Source organism: Schistocerca americana, chromosome 2, assembly GCF_021461395.2.
Source record: "Schistocerca americana isolate TAMUIC-IGC-003095 chromosome 2, iqSchAmer2.1, whole genome shotgun sequence".
In the NCBI taxonomy this organism is placed as follows: Eukaryota; Metazoa; Arthropoda; class Insecta; order Orthoptera; family Acrididae; genus Schistocerca; species Schistocerca americana.
In genome coordinates, this window is record NC_060120.1 from 825,504,317 (window position 1) to 825,524,547 (window position 20,231).

General features: G+C 39.4%; 1 protein-coding gene across 1 annotated transcript in view; it reads left to right on the forward strand.

The window, feature by feature from the left end:
• Positions 1 to 20,231, forward strand: part of LOC124595444 (mediator of RNA polymerase II transcription subunit 12) — a 371,808-nt gene that overhangs the window by 49,750 nt on the left and 301,827 nt on the right. Inside the window, exons 9-10 of the mRNA XM_047134188.1 lie at positions 8,617 to 8,737; positions 14,490 to 14,641. Of these exons, the coding sequence (XP_046990144.1) occupies positions 8,617 to 8,737; positions 14,490 to 14,641 (273 nt within the window). The remainder of the gene's footprint in view (positions 1 to 8,616; positions 8,738 to 14,489; positions 14,642 to 20,231) is intronic.

Sequence of the window (20,231 nt, forward strand, 5' to 3'; positions counted from 1 at the left end):
TTGGGAAGGGAGTGAGACAGGGTTGTAGCCTATCCCCGATGTTATTCAATCTGTGTATTGAGCAAGCAGTAAAGGAAACAAAAGAAAAATTCGGAGTAGGTATTAAAATTCATGGAGAAGAAGTAAAAACTTTGAGGTTCGCCGATGACATTGTAATTCTGTCAGAGACAGCAAAGGACTTGGAAGAGCAGTTGAACGGAATGGACAGTGTCTTGAAAGGAGGATATAAGATGAATATCAACAAAAGCAAAACAAGGATAATGGAATGTAGTCAAATTAAATCGGGTGATGCTGAGGGAATTAGATTACGAAATGAGACACTTAAAGTAGTAAAGGAGTTTTGCTATTTAGGGAGTAAAATAACTGATGATGGTCGAAGTAGAGAGGATATAAAATGTAGACTGGCAATGGCAAGGAAAGCGTTTGTGAAGAAGAGAAATTTGTTAACATCGAGTATAGATTTAAGTGTCAGGAAGTCATTTCTGAAAGTATTTGTATGGAGTGTAGCCATGTATGGAAGTGAAACATGGACGATAACTAGTTTGGACAAGAAGAGAATAGAAGCTTTCGAAATGTGGTGCTACAGAAGAATGCTGAAGATAAGGTGGGTAGATCACGTAACTAATGAGGAGGTATTGAATAGGATTGGGGAGAAGAGAAGTTTGTGGCACAACTTGACTAGAAGAAGGGATCGGTTGGTAGGGCATGTTTTGAGGCATCAAGGGATCACAAATTTAGCATTGGAGGGCAGCATGGAGGGTAAAAATCGTAGAGGGAGACCAAGAGATGAATACACTAAGCAGATTCAGAAGGATGTAGGTTGCAGTAGGTACTGGGAGATGAAGAAGCTTGCACAGGATAGAGTAGCATGGAGAGCTGCATCAAACCAGTCTCAGGACTGAAGACCACAACAACAACACATGTTTAATAACCACCATCCGCTTTGGGGCTCTTGAAGAAAATGTCCATGAGGATCTCTCTTGGCTGATCTCCTCCATCAACTCAACCTCATCTGTCTTAACACCTGAGCACCCACATTCCTTTCAGACTCCACACACATCTATTCTCATTTGGATCTCTTGTTCTGCATTGCCCTGCTTGACCATCATCTTGAATGGTCTGTTCTGTCTGACACATACTCGAGTGACCATTCCCCATGCACTGTCCATTTGCTGACTCCTACCCACCTGCGTGTAAATCCGACTGGCAGCTTTTTAAGGCCAAGTGGAGGCTTTACTCCTCCATGGTGACCTTCGACGAACAACATTTCCCCAGTTGTGATGACCTTACAAATGTTATCCATATCCCTGCAGAATGTTCCACACCTCATACTTCATCTTCACCATGCTGTGTTGTGGTCCCCTGGTGGACTGATGCGTGCTGCGACACAATACATATGTGGTGACGTGCTCTCCATATTTTTAACCATTATCATATGAGACAAATTGTATTCATTATAAACAGTTGCATGTGCAGTGTGGTTGCATTCTTTGGGATAGCAAAAAAGTTAAGTGGATTTCCTTTAGTTGGATTTCCTTTACTGGTTCTTTTAACGGTTTCATTCCTTCTTCCGTTGTGTGGGGTCAGCCTTCTTTGACTCTCTGGGACTGAGGTCCATATTCTGATTTTCGTCCTGAATGTAGCACATGAAGTCATTGTAAACCCTATTGCTATCTCCAACACCTTGGGCCACTATTTTGCCAATATTTCTTACTCCACTTACTATCATCCCACCTTTCTCCCTCGGAAAGGAGTGAAGGACGTATGGGTGATATCCTCCTCCTCTCAGAATTGTGAATAATGCTACAATGCCGCATTTACTATTAGAGAGTTAGACCATGCTCTCACTTCATCCCGATCTTCTGTCCTGGGGCTAGATGGTATTTACACTCAGATATTGCAGCACCTTTCTCATGTTGGCAAGCCGTTTCTCCTTCATACATACAATGTATTTGGGTAGAAGTCATGTTTCCCAGATGCTTGCTTGAAGCCCTTAAGCCCAATAAGGACAAACTTCTTGCTTCTAGCTACCACCCCATTTCTCTCATCACCTGTGTTTGCAAGGTGGTGGAATATATGAATCAAGCCAGCTGGTATGGTGGCTCGAGTCTCACACTCTACTAACCACTGCACAATATGGATTTTGAGTGTGCCATTTTGCAGTTGACCATCTCGTCACTTTGTCAACCCATGCCATGAATAGTTTTCTGTGGGTATACCAGACTATGGCCATGTTTTTTGATTTGGAGAAAGCCTACGACACCTGCTGGAGGACCTGTATCCTCCGTACTCTATATATGTGCGGCTTCCGAAGATGCCTGCTCCATTTCCTTCGGGAATTTTTAAAGCACTGAGTTTTCAAGGTACATATGGTCTCAGCCTTGTTGGACACCTTTACCTAGGAGAATGGGGTGCCTTGAGGCTCTATCCTGACCGTCGTGCTCTTTGCTATAGCTGTTTACTGTACCATGGACTGTCTCCTGCCAGGCATCTTTGGCTCTCTTTTTGTTGATGAATTTGCGATCTATTGCAGTTCCCCACAGACTTGTCTCCTTAAGCGGTGTCTTCAGTGTTGTCTCAATCGTCTCTACTCCTGCAGCTGTTCACTTTTCCTCTGACAAAATCACTTGGATAAATTTCTGGTGATGCAATAGGATTCTTCCACCATTTATACATCTTGGGTTTGTTGCTCCTCTGTTTGCTGAAACTACTAAATTTCTGGGGCTCATGCTTGATAGGAAACTTTGTTGGTCCTCTCACATGTCTTACCTGTCCGCATGCTGTACCCATTTCCTTAATATCTTATGTGTCCCAAGCAGTACGTTCTGGGGAGAGATCAGACCACCTTCCTCCATTTGTACCGATCCGTAGTCTGTCCGGTACTAGGCTGCGGATGTTTTGTTTATTCCTCTGTATGTCCGTCCATTTTATACCATCTTAACACACATTGTGGAATACCTCTGGCCACTGACACCTTTTGCATTAGCCCGGTTGAGACTCTCTATACAGAAGTTGCCAGACTACCACTCCCATACCTATGTGATGTCCTCCACAGTGGATATGCATGCCATTTGTCTGCAATGCCTGGTCACCCATATTTTGCCCTCTTTGTCGATGACTCCCTTGACCGTGAGTATGGGGCATGCCCTTTTTCTCTGTTACCTACTGGAGTTCACTTTCGACTACTGCTCTGGCAGCTTAACTTCACACTACCTGCCACATTTCCGATAAGTGTTAACCCTTCACCGCCTTGGCTTCATACAGTGACCCATGTTCATCTTGGAATTCATTCACTTTCTGAGGACACTGCTCTGGAGTTGATGTGTCGCTGTAAGTTTCTTGACCTTTGCACACAACTTAGCAACAGCACCTTCGTAAACACTGATGGCTCCAAGACTGATCCTGGTGTTTGGTGTGCTGTCGTCATTGACACTGGCCATTTTCCAGTTACCGAGCGAGGTGGCGCAGTGGTTAGCACACTGGACTCGCATTCGGGAGGACGACGGTTCAATCCCGTCTCCAGCCATCCTGATTTAGGTTTTCCGTGATTTCCCTAAATCGCTTCAGGCAAATGCCGGGATGGTTCCTTTGAAAGGGCACGGCCGATTTCCTTCCCCATCCTTCCCTCACCCCGAGCTTGCGCTCCGTCTCTAATGACCTCGTTGTCGACGGGACGTTAAACACTTATACAGCAGAGCTCTTCGCCTTCTATCAGGCTGTCCAGTACATCTGGCGACACAAGCTTTTTAATTGTGTCATACAATTGACTTCTCTCTGTGCCCTTCAGAGCCTCTGTGTGCTGTACACAGTCAATCCCTTAGCGCAACAACAGGTCCAAGAAATCTTCCACTTGCTCACTGTTTAGGGGGCCACTGTGAGGTTCATGTGGGTTCCTGGTCATGTTGGTCTAGAGAGAAATGAGGCTGTTGATACTGCTACCAAGGCTGCAGTCCTCCTACCTTGGCCTGCTCGCTCTTTCATTGCTTCGGATGATTGCCATGATGCCATGTGTGAGCAGTTGTTGTCACTTTGGCATCACAACTGGTCTTCCCTACACGGGAACAAGCTCCTGGGAATTAAACCTCTCACAGTGGCTTATCGAACATCCTCTCGCCCTCTTGTCCCAATGAGATCATGTTAAGTCATTTTGCGTATTAGGCACTGTCTTTTTTAGCCACCATCATTTGTTAAGTGGTGATCCCCTATCACTTTGTGCTTATTCTCATCAACTTTTGACGGTTCATCATTTGCTAACCGAATGTCCTTTTTCTTACCACTTACGTTCCAGTGCCTGTTGCTGTCTGAGTTATTGACTGTTCTAGTAAACGACGCATAGGATGTCGGCCATGTTTTACTTTTTATCCATCATAGCAATATGACAAAGGACATTTAATCTTCGGTCGGGAACTTCCGCTGTCTCTATGGCAAATTTTGTGGGCCTCTCTCCAAAGGAAAGTCCTTGTTTTTAGCTCTTTCCTTCCATCACATCAGCTTAACATGTAGCCACTTCTGACTTCTACTTACTCGTGTGCTAAGGTTATGACATGGGTGCATATGACCTCAGTTGCTCTTGTGTCCTAAAACAAAACACCCAAAACCCATCCATTTACCCAGGTGTGAAGAAAAATTAGAAACTAAGAGGTTAGGTAGGCTGACTCCTAATTTAACAGTTTTGCAGACAGATGAAATGTCATCAGTTCAGTAGTAAATTTAACTCCAAATTGTTGAACAAGTATGAACACCTATGTGCTTGTGGTCTGGAAAGAGCTTTATTTTGTTTTCCATGTTTATAATTTGGAGGAGAGCTTTCATGGGCTAAAAACAGAGTCTATGACATTCATCATTTCCAAGGCAAAATTAAGAAACCCTTATGCAACCAAAAAGTTACCAGTTATAGGAAGATACTAAATCTAATTATTAACAGTGTTCTTTTCTGTGGTGCCTTGGAACTTGCTCTCAGATGACATGATGAGACTGAATCATCTTCCAATCCTGACATAGCCTGAATTTTAGTGCAGAATTAGAATCGCAAGGAGAGGTTCCCAGGAGTGGGGTTGACTTTTTGAAACCATCTATATCATTACATAGATTGAAATACCAGGTATCACATACTGCAGCCATTCATCTTCGTGGGCCCTCATTTGTGAGATGTTGATGAAAAAGAAAAATTTCAGAATTTTGCATGGCACTCAGTAGTGTCAAAAGAGGTGTGCTACATAGATTGGTTGCATGGTCTAATCAATAGGGTAAGTGCTTCACACACAGAAGGTTATAGGTTCAAATCTTGGTAGGTGCAGTAATTTTTTTAAAATCTTTATAGAACTGACTTTGATCATCAGTTTTATTCAGTTAATTGATTTAAACTGAATTTTTTATTTCCTTTCCTTTGTCACACCATTTCAATCATAACATCAACTTCTTTATTTGCCCTCATTTTTCTTTCTATCTTTCTTTTTCCACTTGAAATCTTTGTTCATATGTTTTTAATTAATATTATATGTTAATGTTGATATAATTTCTTTTTATTGTATTCATAAATCTTTTTTTCATTTTGCTTGAGTTTCATTTTACTCATAAACCCCTCTTTTTTTAAATCTTCCTCTGCATTATTTGGTCCATAGTGCTGTAGGAAATTATGCTATGTATTAAACATTACTATGACGATTACCATGCAAAAAAAATTGCATATCTTGTAATGAAAAATCTGTATTTCACATCATTGCGCAGTCAGTATAAATATATGATTTCGTCTTTTGTTTTTTAACCGATAGATTGGAATTTTCAAGTAATTGAATATTATAATAGATACATATAATTAAATTTACATTCACAATAATTCCAAGTGGAACAAGAGTGATTAAAATGATGTGACAAAAGAATACAAGTAAAAAACTACATTTCAACCAATTAATTGAATAAAAATAATGGTCACAGTCATTTCGATAAAGATTTTAAAAATAAAAGTACTTAAGGCATCTGATTAGATTCGAACCCACAACCTCCTGCATGTGAAGCCTTTACCTTATCTATTACACAACACAAACAGTGTATGTAACACAACTTTTTTAATGCTATTCAGCATCATGAATAATTCAGAATTTTGTTTCGTCGATTACTTGCATGCAAGGGCCCATGCCATAAAAGAGGGAGAATTTGAGATGGAGGAGTGACATGTAATCTAATGCAGGAGGCAAGAGAATTATGTGATGACGTAAGTTATGAGGTGAAAGAAAGATTCAGGTTCACTGGACCCTTAGTTGTTCCTTTCTCTTTCTAGAAGAGAAATTTACCATTTACTCTTCCACTTTTTCAGCAACTTCTTTCAGAGCAGCTATTAAATGCTGTTCTTTTTTCTAAACAAAGAATCTTTGAGGGGAACTCCCCATTACTTATAGATGAGAGTAGTAGGAAAGTATCCTTTGAACTTACTTTATTACATAAAGGGTATAATCTTTGTGATACATTGAGCAAATTGTGAAACTCTTCCAAATAAAAATTACAGTTACAATACCATGCCAGAAGCAGAATGTTGTTTATCATCACTGAAATGCATCATAACCTTTTTGTAACACTGTGAACCACAAAAGACAACACCACTCGCACTGTACTGTATTGAATGAGACCTCATTTCAGCAGTTACTGACTTCAATCTTTAGTGATTGAAAAATTTGCAAATATGAAGGAAAGAAGAACGAAATTCCTCTACAGGTGGTCACTACAATGTTAAATGACAGAAATACAATCAAATTTCATTAACATCAGTCCTATTCCCCCCCCCCCCCCCTCCCCCTCGTTTCCCGAGCATGGGGCCCCAGGTTCGATTCTCGCTGGGGTCAGGGATTTTCACCTGCCTCGAGATGACTGGGTGTTTGTGTTGTCCTCATCATTTCATCATCATCATCATTCCTGAAAGTGGCAGGTTTGGACTGAGCAAAGGTTGGGAATTTGTATGGGTGTTGATAACCGCGAAGTTGAGCGCCCTGCAAACCAAACATCATATCAGTCCTACTGAGAAAGTTTAATACGGCAGGCCTACTACTGTCTGCGTATGTGGAATTGCAATTCATCTTAATTTCTGAAAATAATATCTCATCTGTTGTACACATTTTTGTGTCATTATGAGTAAATGCTGCAATGACAAGAGCAGTCAATGTGTTTCTATCATGGATTATAAAGACATGACCAGTGCACTGATTTTCTTTCCTTTTTTTTAATTGTTTTCTTTGTGAACTTTCTTTTCCCCACCAACTACCACTGCCTCATCAAGACATTTTCTAGCAGAGTGTAACAATATATTTGTTCTAAGCACCTCACTCACTGCCACAGGGTTTACTGATTTTGGTGGCACTTGTTCATCATAAGGACACTATTCAGTATCAAAAATCAGCCACACACTATTGTGAAATAACAAATAGTTCCTTAGTTAAAGAAAACAGTATAAAATCGACTTTACTTATGATAAGAGTAAAATCTGAATTGTTACTGTATACAATAATAATAATTGTTACAAAGGGGCTTAGGGTACATGTAATGAAAGCTTGACTTTTTATTACTTTCTAAAACTTTGTGAGGAAAAAACAATGAGAAAGCACATAATATACAAAACTGGGATGAAAAGAAGAGAAATTGTTAATACAAAGAATTTTTGATATTTCATTCACAGGTATAAGAATAATGTTTGAATCAGAAAAGACAAATTGGAATTTAAATGACCACAAGCAACAAATAGCAGAGCTGCTGCTGATGGGTGAGAAACAGTACAAAATTGTGTGCCAGGAAATAATGATTATGCATAAAATTGTTAATTCATATTAAGTTTCAAGACGCCAAAAAGAACTTTAAATCTATATTTTCTTGTTTACAAATTTATCAGTCAGTTGTCATTCTTATCACTTTATGCTTTGCATTTTCTCTTTAGCTTTAAAAACATTGTAAGTTATTATGTGTAAGTTCAATATTTGTGGTGTTTGTATCGCAATTACTCCTAAAATGGCTTTTTCAGCTAAGTATATGAAAATGAATTTACCTGTAAGAATTACAGCAATATATACTCATTACTTATACAGTTTGTTATACATACATAATAGATTCAAAAACAGCAAGTGAATTATCACTCTTCTGTGAATGTTTACGTAATGTAACTGCCAGTGAGAGTGTAAATATGGTGCATATACTGTCAGCTGCAGTGTCACATGGTTTCACTGAAAGATGTCTAGCTTAAAGCACTGGAAATACAGTGGTCTCCAAAGCCACTTATTCACATATCATTGTTTACGGCAGATATTTCTTTGTACATGTGTATCATGGTGAAATCACAGGATTTAAGGTTTATGTGAATTTAAAGTACATTGAAGCTGTTTGTCCTCAAGTAAGACAGAGGTGGAATTTGAATTGAGATTTATTTTCTGTCAAGCAGAATACTGCATTTGACATTAAGCTGAGATAGAGGTTTGTCAGAAAATGTGTACAAATCTTTTCATTGTGAGCTTTGTCTTTTTATGTGACCACCTGTATAAATGTATTTTGTTTTATAATTCCAAATATTTCTCTCTGTTTGCCTATGATTTTATTGCAGTCCATATAAAATTGACAATTCATGGTTTCTTTTTATTACAGTAATGTTTTGGTGCCCAGTACCATTCAACCTGGTCTCAACCCTCTCACTGTTACTTTTAATGAATACATGAATTGCCCACATCATCGTGATATTGTGATGAGTCTTAGTGCAATACTACAGGTAATTTTCCTTAAGTTTGCATACTCTGTTCAAGAATGACATTAAATTTATTTCAAACAATGGAAAATCCAGGATGGAATGTAACAATATTTGAGAAGGAAAGTTGCTACTCACCATATAGTGGAGATACTGAGATGTGGAGATGCGACTCAGCATCTCCTCTATATGGTGAGTAGCAACTTTTCTTCTCAAATATTATTAAACTTATTTCCAGTTTTATAAGAAATAAAAGCTCCAAAAGTACTTGTATAAAAGAAAATAATTTGACTATGGTATGAGGTAAATTTCCAAACCATTCTCACCTGAGAGGTTAGTGAAAAAGAGGAAGAAAGAAAATATGTGGAGTGGTAGTGAATTTTTAACCTCTGCTCATTCCTCACTGCTACCACTACTGCCATTAACATCACACCACCTCAACCAATATCAGCATGAGATAATGAGACAGCCCTGCTCAAGAAATACATTGATTTAGGTCATTAGTTTGCCTTTATCTTCATCATTATTAAGATCGTCCACTATGCTGCTCCCTAAAACTGCTATATTATTATGCATTCTGACCAGAATGGCTGGAGATAGCAGTCATGTGTGCATGAGCTGTGCTTGCTTGTGTGAATGCGAGTGTGTTTTCCTTTCTGCAGAACGCTTTGGCTGAAAACTCACTGTGTAACAGTCTCTTCATTGTGTCTGTCGGCAACTCAGCATTCCATCTTTACAGTGAGTAGCAACCTATTCTTTTTGTAATATTATCATTATTAAGAATATTTTTGAAAGACTCACTTTTCATTTTTATTTAAACTTTGAGAATGTTTATGGGATATTCTTTTTATTATTGATTCTGCATTATTGTTGTGTGCTCTCCTCATACACAAACAATCAGCTCATAATATCACTAGCCATTAATGAGCTTCCTCAATTTTGAAACTACTGTTTCATCTCAACGAAGTCTACTACGTAACAAATGCCCAATAATCTACCTAGAAAGAATAGCATTGTCCTGAAAAAATATAACTCCAGTTTGGTAACTTGTTGATTTACCATCGTTTATTGTCACGTTTAGGTATTCCTTTACCTCTGCCATGTTGTTTGTTGGTTTGTATATTATGCTGTGGCACAAAACATTAAAATCAAACCTGAAAATACAAGGAACAGCAGATACTAAAGATGATGTTTTCACCAGATAAAATGAACATTACAACATGTTCAAAATGGAAGCCAACATACACACTAAAAGGGTGATATTTTAGTAAGTGTTTCTCTTATCAGCTTCGCCAGAAGATGATGCAGGCAATACTCAGCAAAATGTTGCACCATTTGATGAACTCACAATCCTGGAAATCTGAGAACTTTAATTAGCTCAGCTTTCCAGAAATGCCAGCAATATCATTTTGCTCTTTTCTTTACTATGTTTACTATGTCATGCTGAATGTGCTCATTCTCAACACTAGACCTTTTGAGCAAACATGTTCATAATTTACAGTCATTATATAATATGGTATATACTAGAATGAGCAATTTTAATACATAGAGTATTTCATTATATGCAAAGATGCCATGAGCAGATTCCATGCAACAAATAAATATGGAAACATAAATCTAAAGTGATTTTTGAGAGACTTTGTCATCTCAAAAGGTGCTGACTTGAAATGTGTTGCTCAACAGTAAATCGGAAACCAATTGCAATAAACCATATTACTACAGAGACAGAATCATGGAGACTACATCCTTTCATGTATTAAATGGGAATAGCACCCTGAAATTGCTTAGAACTTTTCAAGCCGGGACTTGAAGGAAGTTTGCTCAATATGTTAGGAAGCAGCATGTAGAACGCTTTAACAAAGATGAACTTCAAAGCAAGCATTAATCCTCACTGTTAAGACAGGACTAACACTTTGTTGGTGAAAAAGAAGTAGTTATGCAGCCCTCTCTACTGTTGTGTGTACTGTGTGGTCTGATGTCATTTCAGTGTTATTCATAGGCTGGGGGTGTAACCAACTGACAGCCTAGTTCGTACTTTGAGCCATGCACTGGAAGTTAATCTCTTATTAAATAGTGATAGTGTGGGATGAATGAAAAAACTAAATGAGGTTTCCAGTATTCAGTATTTGAAATACAGATTTATCTTGTTACAGTATGATCCCAGAGTGGTAGCTACCCCTCAGTGATATGTAGCTGGTACAATACACATTCTTCACCATGCATAAGATGTTTGTCAGTCCCTCACAGCTGCACACCACGTTCACATAGCGAATAAAAGTCTGCTCTGTAAACTGTCATCACAGTGTAAACAGGTAGGCAACCCCAACACTGTGAGATATAGGAGGGCCTAGTAATTTCATAGTTTTCTAAGCCCATTGCTGTAGAATATGGACATTGGTCAGGATTTCATTTCACATGACATATGCAACAGCACTATAGGTGTGATTTATGAGATAACAATAAAGAGTAATGCTTCCTATGAAGATGGCCCTTTCTATTCCTTTTTACCTGCTGTTTTCTAACAATCATGTAATCTTGTTTCAAGTACAGGGTTACAGAGTTTAAGGAAGTCAAGCATGTGAATCACTGTTTAATACATGAAGGAGAGATGTACTACCTGTGATGTTGTGTTGTGTGATTGTTTCTTGTTGCCTGTATTCCAGTTTTCAATGCTATGTCTCAGGAGGTTTCTAGCTTTAACATTGGATGACCAATTTGAAGTCATCACCCTTAATGATGTCAAACACCCTCAAAAACCTTTTTAGTCCCTACATATGTTTTACTATTTACTTGTCCCAGCAAATCTGCTCGCAGTGGATTAGTATATAATAATGAAACACCCTCTGGTACTGATCCATTACTGATTTAAAAGTTTAACACTGTATGGAACACTTGATAATACTCAAAATCTACTGCACATATTTCAAAGTAACGTTGGGGTGTCATCCTCTTAACCACTATAACATACTTTTAAGGATTGGTACCATTCTCTGGAAGCATATCTCTGCCCACAATCCTTGCTCAAGTGAGTTTCCCCATAGGGAGACATTTTCTAGGATTCTCATCTCTCCGTAACAATGTACACCATCTTATCCACTTGCAAAGTACACATTAAAATGTCTGTTACTTGATTTGCAAGGTTGGGACAGCAAATTATATTGGCATGGCCACTATTTAATCTTTCAGCTACAGTGAATCCTCTATCTTGAAACACTCTATATCGTACTGCTGAATATGAAACACAGTGTGTAGGACTTGTCTATTAATTTCACTTGAATACCAACTCCCAACATCAATTTTCTACATTGCTTATTTGACCATAAGATTGCTCTGTAATTTCATTATGATCATTTTACATTCCTTTTTCTTCTATGCTGTTTGTTTTATGTCTTTGTTAGTGTTGCCTCTAGATCTTTTTTGAGGCCTTGCATTCTGTTGCTATCCATTGCTCCTCTCAATACTTCTAGGAGAATATTATCTGAAGGCACCTTCTGCTCTAATAAGTTTTCTCTGTTTTATTTGCATATTATTGGGTTGTCCACTTTCTCTAACATTCCTGTTCCACTGTTGCCTCTTTGTACTCTTATGTTTGGTGGTTAGTGTTTTACATGCATAGAACTCCTAAAATACTGCTTCAAAAATCCCCTATGGTAACTGTCTGTATATCATTCTGGCTTTCATCATCCACCTGGTCTTATGTTAAATATGTTTTTTCTTCCACTTGTCTTCTATGTTATTCCTTGTGTCTATTTACATTCTCTGTGTTGTATTTCAATCAGTTTCTGTTTCCTTTCCAATACTGTTCTGCTTCCTCCCTCCGTACCAGTCCTCCTCTTTCAAATGTACCTTCACATCTCTATGTTCTAACCATAACTTGCTCTCCTCTTTCAGAGTTCACTTCTTTTTATATTTTACTTTCATTTACACTTTATCATTCCTTTCAAGTTTTGCTCCCATGTTTGACTTATCAATTGCTTCCAATCATTGTCAGTTTTTTGCAATTTTAATCTTGCCTATTGAGTCAGCTGTTACTTTTTTAAAATTGTTATTAAGTATTTCAGACTAAACCCACACAAGTGGTATCATTGACAGTTTTGGCTTCTTGCCAAGTCATTATCAGGTTATTTGAATATGTTACTGAGTGACTCTTTCAACTGACATGGTCACAGGGACAGTATGGCTGGTCTGTGTGTGTTACTTCTGGTAAATTTTTATGTACCTTGTATCTTTCTTGAACCATGGCTCATTCAGACATGCTTTTACCTCCTGTAGCATATCTCTTTCTCCTTCTCCAAGCCATGGAAGATTTGAAACATTCTGAATCCTACATTTTAGGTATGATTCGTCAGGTGGACTTGAGTGGGGACTGTGTTGGATGGGGTGGACAGAGGAAGAAAGAGACAGGAAGCAGAAGGAGAGATTGGGAATGAGTGTCTGGTGGCTCAGAGGGAGGCAGTAGGCATACAGTATAGGGATGCAGGAGAGATGGGTGGCAGGTACATGAACTAGGCAAGTTACAGACAGCCACTAGAGCCAGTGAGGTGTACCACATGATACAGATGATGTGGAAGCATTGGTTAGGAAAGGGTGGTTGGACAGAGGAAGGAAAAAACTGTTGGGTAAAGGGTGTGGTGACAGTGGGGTAACAGAAATTGAGGCCCCACACTGGAGCAACTGAACGATATCCTTCACCGAGCTTTATTATCTATCTTCATGCCCAAAAATGAGGAACATCCTATCCACAACCCTTCCGTCTGCCGTAAAATGGTATTCCATCACCCACCCAACCAACACAATATCCTACTCCATCCCTCTGCCATTCCCACTCCCAAACCCTAGCCATTGGGTGCATATCCCTGTGAAGGCCCAGTTGCAAGGCCTGCCCAATTCACACACCAGCTCTTCCTACTCTCCAGTCCTGTCACAGGCCTATCCTATCCCACCAGAGACAGGGTCACTTGTGGAAGGAGCCATGTCATAAACCAGCTTTGCTGCAATTTTTACTCAGTTTTATATGGGCATGACTGATACTCAACTGTCCACCAGAATGACTGGGCAATGCCAACTCTAGCACAGAACAGAGTTGATTACCCAATGGCAGAACATGCTGCTGAGCACAACATGCTTAAGTTCAGTGGCTGCTTCACAACACTTGTTATCTAGATCTTTCCCTCCTACACCAACTTTTCTGGCCTACTTAGATGGGAGATATCATTGCAATACATCCTTCACTGCCACAATACTCCCAGCTCCAGCGTCCACTAACTCATTGCCCCCACACCCTCAGATCAACAGTTTGCCCATTCTCTGTCATGTCACCCTCCCAACTGATGCCTCCATGTCATCTACTTCGTGCGCCACAACTCATTGACTCTGGTGCTCTTATGTCAAATGTCTAGCCTGTGTGCCTGTCACCCCTCCATCCTGCATTCCTGTCCAGCATGAATGCTGCCTCCCTCCGGCCCACTAGCTATTCACTCCCAAAACCTCCTTCATCTTCTCACCTTTTACTCTCTCTACCCACTCTACCCAATGCAACCTCTCCACCCTAGTCCACCTGCCAAACTTCAATCTCAGCATTGTGTGTCCATTCAGCACATTGTAGACCCGCAGTGTGCATCCATTTTCATAATTGTTTGTGTTCTAATGCTATGTAATTTATATTTTACTCGTAGTGTGTGTATTTTTATGTATTATAATAATCTTATATTGTTACATACAGTTCTATTGATCTGAAGAAACCTATTTTATCCAGAAGTTTCTTCATGTTATATAGGTCATCACACTTGAATGCCCCACAGCATTAGTATGGAACTGTGTGGGTGAGGGGAAGTCAAATTCTATGCTCAACGGATCACCTCTTGACCATTTATTGTGCACTCCATCTATGCTTCCAATGCCACAGAGAGCAAACAATCCAGAAGTAAGGTAAACAGAATTGAAAAGCTTTTACTTTGTTCATTATTGTCATTTATGAAGACAAATTTGATTTTCCCACATTTATTTACGTTTAATTGTGCAGGGGTTTTCTTATTTCAAAAATGAAAACATTTGGGTAACAGACATTAAACTTCATATCTGATTGCTTTGAGTTTTCAGTTCGTCAGTTTTGTAAAATAGGGTATTCTCATTATTGTAGCACTCAGTACAAAAGAGAGCTGACCAATTAATTGTTTATACAGTCAAACATGAGGCTGCGGAGAATACAATAATAAGGAAGTGACATCCAGAGGCTTCCTAAGTCAGTAGCAGTGTTCTAGCCCTAGTGTAATCAAGACCAAAGTCCAAACAGCATAGCATATCCAAGACTCGGTTGTGACCCTGTAAGATGACAGTGAATAGTAAAACAAAGAATGATGATTCCATAGATAGTCTTATAATGTGCATTTATTGTAGTATGACCACAGAAAGTAAAATCTTCCATAAGATAGTAATAAAAGTAATGATCATCTTTTATCAGAGGTAGATACAGCAGAAAGTTCGCTGTAGCACTGAGTCCTACAGAAGATGTATAGCAGCTACTAAATGACGTAGCAGAGCAATGTGGTATGGTGTGGACTCAGCAGGAGCTCCAAAAGATGGGATGTCATAGGCTACTGGTGTGAGCAGCATGGAGAGGAGCTGCACCTGCAGCTCTCTGCTGGAGGTTGCACCATTGATTAAGTACACTGTGGTAGAGGAATCTCCATGGGCTCTTGATGACCATATGACCCATGGACACAACTTGTCTCATATTGAAGTTCCACTGTAGGTGCTACATGTGCTGTCCATGAATGATGATGGTTTGTCCTAGTGGCACCTGTTAGCATTAGACCTGTAAACATAATATTTGTGATCAGCACCAAAGTAAAACAAGTGATACACAGGTGAGACGCATAAGCAGGGGGAGCTTGTCTGGGCCAAGGTCCAGCAACTCGTACAATGTAAACATCATGCTGGAAACAGTATTGGCCAACTATGCAGGGGTCTAGCCCTATTTACGATGTATGGGATCCTGTAAACAGAGGGGCTGCTGTGGTGGAGATACTGATGTGGAGGGGGTTTCAGTTGATAACAGAGTACATGCTATTTTCAGTAGGCACAATATATTGGCTAGCTGAGCTAGGCACAATATATTGGCTAGCTGAGCATCATGCATTTGTTATGGAGCAGTATATTCATAACGATGCTTCTGTGAGTCCCACTCAGAGAGCATTTCACTCTCACTTTGAACTTGATCAACATGATTCTTTTCCTGATAGAAAAAATGTTCACTCATCCATCCAGCAATCTCCAAAGCGCTCAGCACTTAAAACATGTGGCTGTCTGGGAATTATCTGGTAAGGGTGTAAGAAGAATCTTGCACAGAGATCTTCACATGCACCCATGCATTATGATGGTTATCCAAGAATTAAGAGAGAGACATTTTGAAACTTGCAGAGCTGTACATGAGGAAATACTTCCGAACATTCCCCCTGGAGCTCTGTGTTGGTGAACATGAAGAAGGAGAAATCTGGCTCCAATACGACAGAGATTCAGCTCACACTACTTTGCATTGTCTAGAAATTTTGAGAGAGTTGTTTCCTGAATGTCTTCTCTCTAGTGGAGAAATTGTCTGGTCCCTAAGGTCACCCTGTGTGTGTGTGTGTGTGTGTGTGTGTGTGTGTGTGTGTGTGTCCGTCTTGTGGGGACACCTAAAGGCTCAAGTGAACAAACATTGCCCCACAACTTTGCAAACACTTAAGTAAGCAATCAGCCAGGAAGTGGCTGCCTTTCCACTGGAAATGAGACAAAGAACATGGACAACTTCCAGAAAAGGCTTTTTCAATGTGTCAAGATTGGAGGATGTCATTTACTGGAAATAATTTTTATAACCAGTGAATGTAAAATGGCATAGTTTTTGTTGTTCACAAATAAAAATATTTTCTCAATACCTTTGTTTGTTTGTAACTACCTTTTGAAAAACAGAAGGTCTTTGTGCCATATTCTGTATTACACTCATGCTTCCTTTTAGTTGCATCGTAATACATTTAGTAGAAGAGGCATTTGATAATGTAATATCCATTACTTAGATGGCACACACAAAAAGGGGGAGGTGGAGTTAAACTACACTCTCCTTATGTACAAGTCCATTGCCCAGTAGACACAATAGAGAAATCTGCTGTACTTCATTGCAAGAGGTAACAGAAAATCTGATGAGCAATGAAAATTACAGATTTCTGGACAAGCATAATGCTCTCTCTTTTTAATCACACCATGATTTTCTTTAACTGGAGAGATAAAAAATCTGCTCAGAAGACAAAATATACAAAGAGTAAAGAAATATGCAAGCTTTTGGAGCCAGTTGGTTGAAGGGGAAGGAAGAGGGATGAAGGTAAATGACTGGCAAGATATAGTAAATGGGAGGGTTCAGAAAAGTTACCCACAGGGGAGACTTACCGGATGGAGAAGGAAAGACTAATTGTTGGGGACAGCACTGGAAGAGATTTGAAAACCTGAGAGCTTGAGGGGGGAAGATTGGGTAATAAGCAGCACAAAGATTACTTTACAAAACATTATGGAAGAATTAATGAGGAAAGTTAAGTGCATTATATATGGTAGAGGTGGGGGATAGGGATATCAGGAAATAAAAAAATATAGAAAACTAAAAGGGAACAAAGAAAGGAATAGTTACTGAGAAGAATTGCTGAGACTGAGGAAATTAATGTAAATTAAGGCCACGGGGCTGGGAAGAAACAAGGACATGTTGTAATGCCAGTTCCCAACTGCAGAGTTCTGAGAATCTGGTGTCTGGGGCAAGAATTCAGATGGCACATGTGGTGAAATGGACGCCAATGTCACGACTGCTATGTTGTAGAGCAGGCCTGTTCAGGAAGTGGCTAGGTGAGCAAGAGTCCTTGCACTCTGTCACCGCCTGGGTTGTGAGCTCTCACGGAAAATGCGCTGGTCAGACGTCATTATGTAGTGCAGGGGGAAGTGCAAACTGGGTGCTGTCTTCAGAGGACTTATCAAGTGTTACATTTGCCATAGCCTTAGGTGCAAGCAAATATACTCATATGTAATGGCGCAGTAATTAAAGTGGAGAACAGCTCTTTGTAAATCAGAGAAAAGCAGCATTGTGGCTGGGTGTAGGAACTTCAAAGCGAAGGTCAGGCATATCATCATCATCATCATCATTTACAAGTCATCAGTGTAGTTGGCTAGCTACAGTTATAGATATTCAGTGTGACAGGCAGTTGCATGATAAATTTCGTGATAAAACAACCCTCGCAGAATCCTTTAATAATTTTCGTCCTTATAAATTTCCGTAACTTCACAATTTTGCAGCTGTGATTATGTTGATATTTGTAACTACATATTTGTGCAAGCAACTTTTTTCTACAGTGAAGAGAATGACGTCTACACGTAAAAGCTCAATCACAGCAGAACTAAAAAGCTAATCTTCGAATTAGCAATGCTTGGAAAGTGATACCAGACAACGATATCTTAGTGCAAAGCAAAATAAGCACAATTTGATGACACCAAATGTTTTTCTGTTTAATGTGAGAATAAACTAATCAAAAAATACAAGTTGATGTCAGTTTAAACATCGTCCAAAAATTGCATTCATCAGTCATAAGAAATATCATGTTTTGTATTTAACTGTTCCATGGTCTTTGCCTCATCAATTAAAAGAAATGTAAGTTTCATTCCATTATCATTTCTCATCAATGCAACAGTTTTAGAAAATAAATTTGCCACAAAATGCTTTAATTAGCCACAGTGAAATGATACATCTCTGTAGAATTAATGTTAGCAGTCATAGAATATACTTGTTGAAAACAGTTTCTTATGCTGAGGTGCCTTGTTGCTGTTACTCTTCTTCTCCTCTTCCCCTTCCGTTACTCACCGTGAGTGGCCAGTTGCTCACTGCTGAGGTTTTAGCATGAGCCAGCTCACACAAACAAACTGGTGAACAGGCCTGTTGTAGAGCCTGGGAGCCAAAGGGTAGGGAAATGGGTGCAGAAGGAGCATAGGGTCTGATATGGATATTACGACCTCCTATACCAACCCAGTAACTGGCAAAACATATACTAACAAATGGAGAACCACCTGTGAAATAACACTTGTCGTGTACCAGCTGATTTGCAAACATGCAATAGAAAAATGTAGAAGCAGAGCAGAGGTGAATGGGAAATAATTCTGGTAATGGTATGGGGAGAAAATTGGAAAATTTACTGACATAAGTGATTTTGACAGAAGGCTGATTGTACAGCTAGTCTTCCGGGAACAAGCATCTCATAAACGGCAAGTTGGTTATTTGTTTGCATGCTGCTGTTGTGAGCATCTATGTAAAGTGGTTGAAGGACTGTGAAACCACAAGTAGGCGATGAATCATATTACTTGTTACATCAAGTTCAGGGTAGTGTCTGGATACACTGTCATCTAGATGAATGGTTGCTCAGAAATGCACCACACCATGGATACAGACCAGTGGGACCATTATTATGCTACAAGAACATTGAGCTTGGCTTCCGTGGGACCAGTGATGGTAATCAAAGGCATCATGGCAGCTACAAACTGCCAACCACATAGAAATTTTATTCAGGAAACAACCTTTCATGTATTACATCCTTTCTTCCAGGAATGCTAGTTCAGAAATACATGCACTAGAGCTTCTGTAAAGCTTGGAAGCTAGGAGAAATAAAGTAGCAGACTTATGCTATGCACATGGGTTGTGAGTCTTATCTGGACAGATTGACTGGTAAGAGCATTGCTGATAAGATGCAAGGTTCCAAGTTAATATCTAGTGCAGGGTTTCAGAACAGTGTACATTCAGTGAGAGCAGGTGCAACTGATATTTAAAGGCTCTGAGGCAGAGCTGCCCCAAAATATATATTAAAATAAATTTCTCAGTTATGTTACACAAAATTCAAATTATCAGAATGCCTTTCGCATATTTCCCACACAGATTTAAATAATGCTGGCCTTCGTTTTTAGAACTGTGGATATCTGATTACACACTCTGTTTTTCAGACAGGTAGTAGCTAGTTTTAAGGCTACGCCTTGAAATCCCACTTAGCTCTATGTAGCAGAGCTTTGGGGTATGTTTCCTTTGAGAACAGGTCTGATGGGTGTCCCAAAGGCTCTGGTTTTTCAGCCTAAGGGTGTCCTACCAATCTGCACACAATTTTCATGTTCCGCTGCTTATGTCAAAAGGGAATGAATAGAGTTGGTGAAACTTTGTTATCGAATCCCTATCCCTGTATATTTGCTATTATGCTTTGATGAACCTTTAATTGACGTTTAGTATTATTTTTTTGACAGTGTTTTGGACAGGTTTTTTGTTTCTACCACTGGCTATTCTATCTACTGCTGGAATAAGTTTGGAAATGTCTCACCAAGAGTATGTTTACATAAATGTCATCACCTAACGAGAATTTCACAACTGACTAGAGAAGGAGCGCACAAAATATACCTCTTGTGCAAAATATGTCCCGTTACTTAGTTTCCTTGCTTGCTGACTATGGCTAATGTGCGTTATCAGCAAGTGTCATTT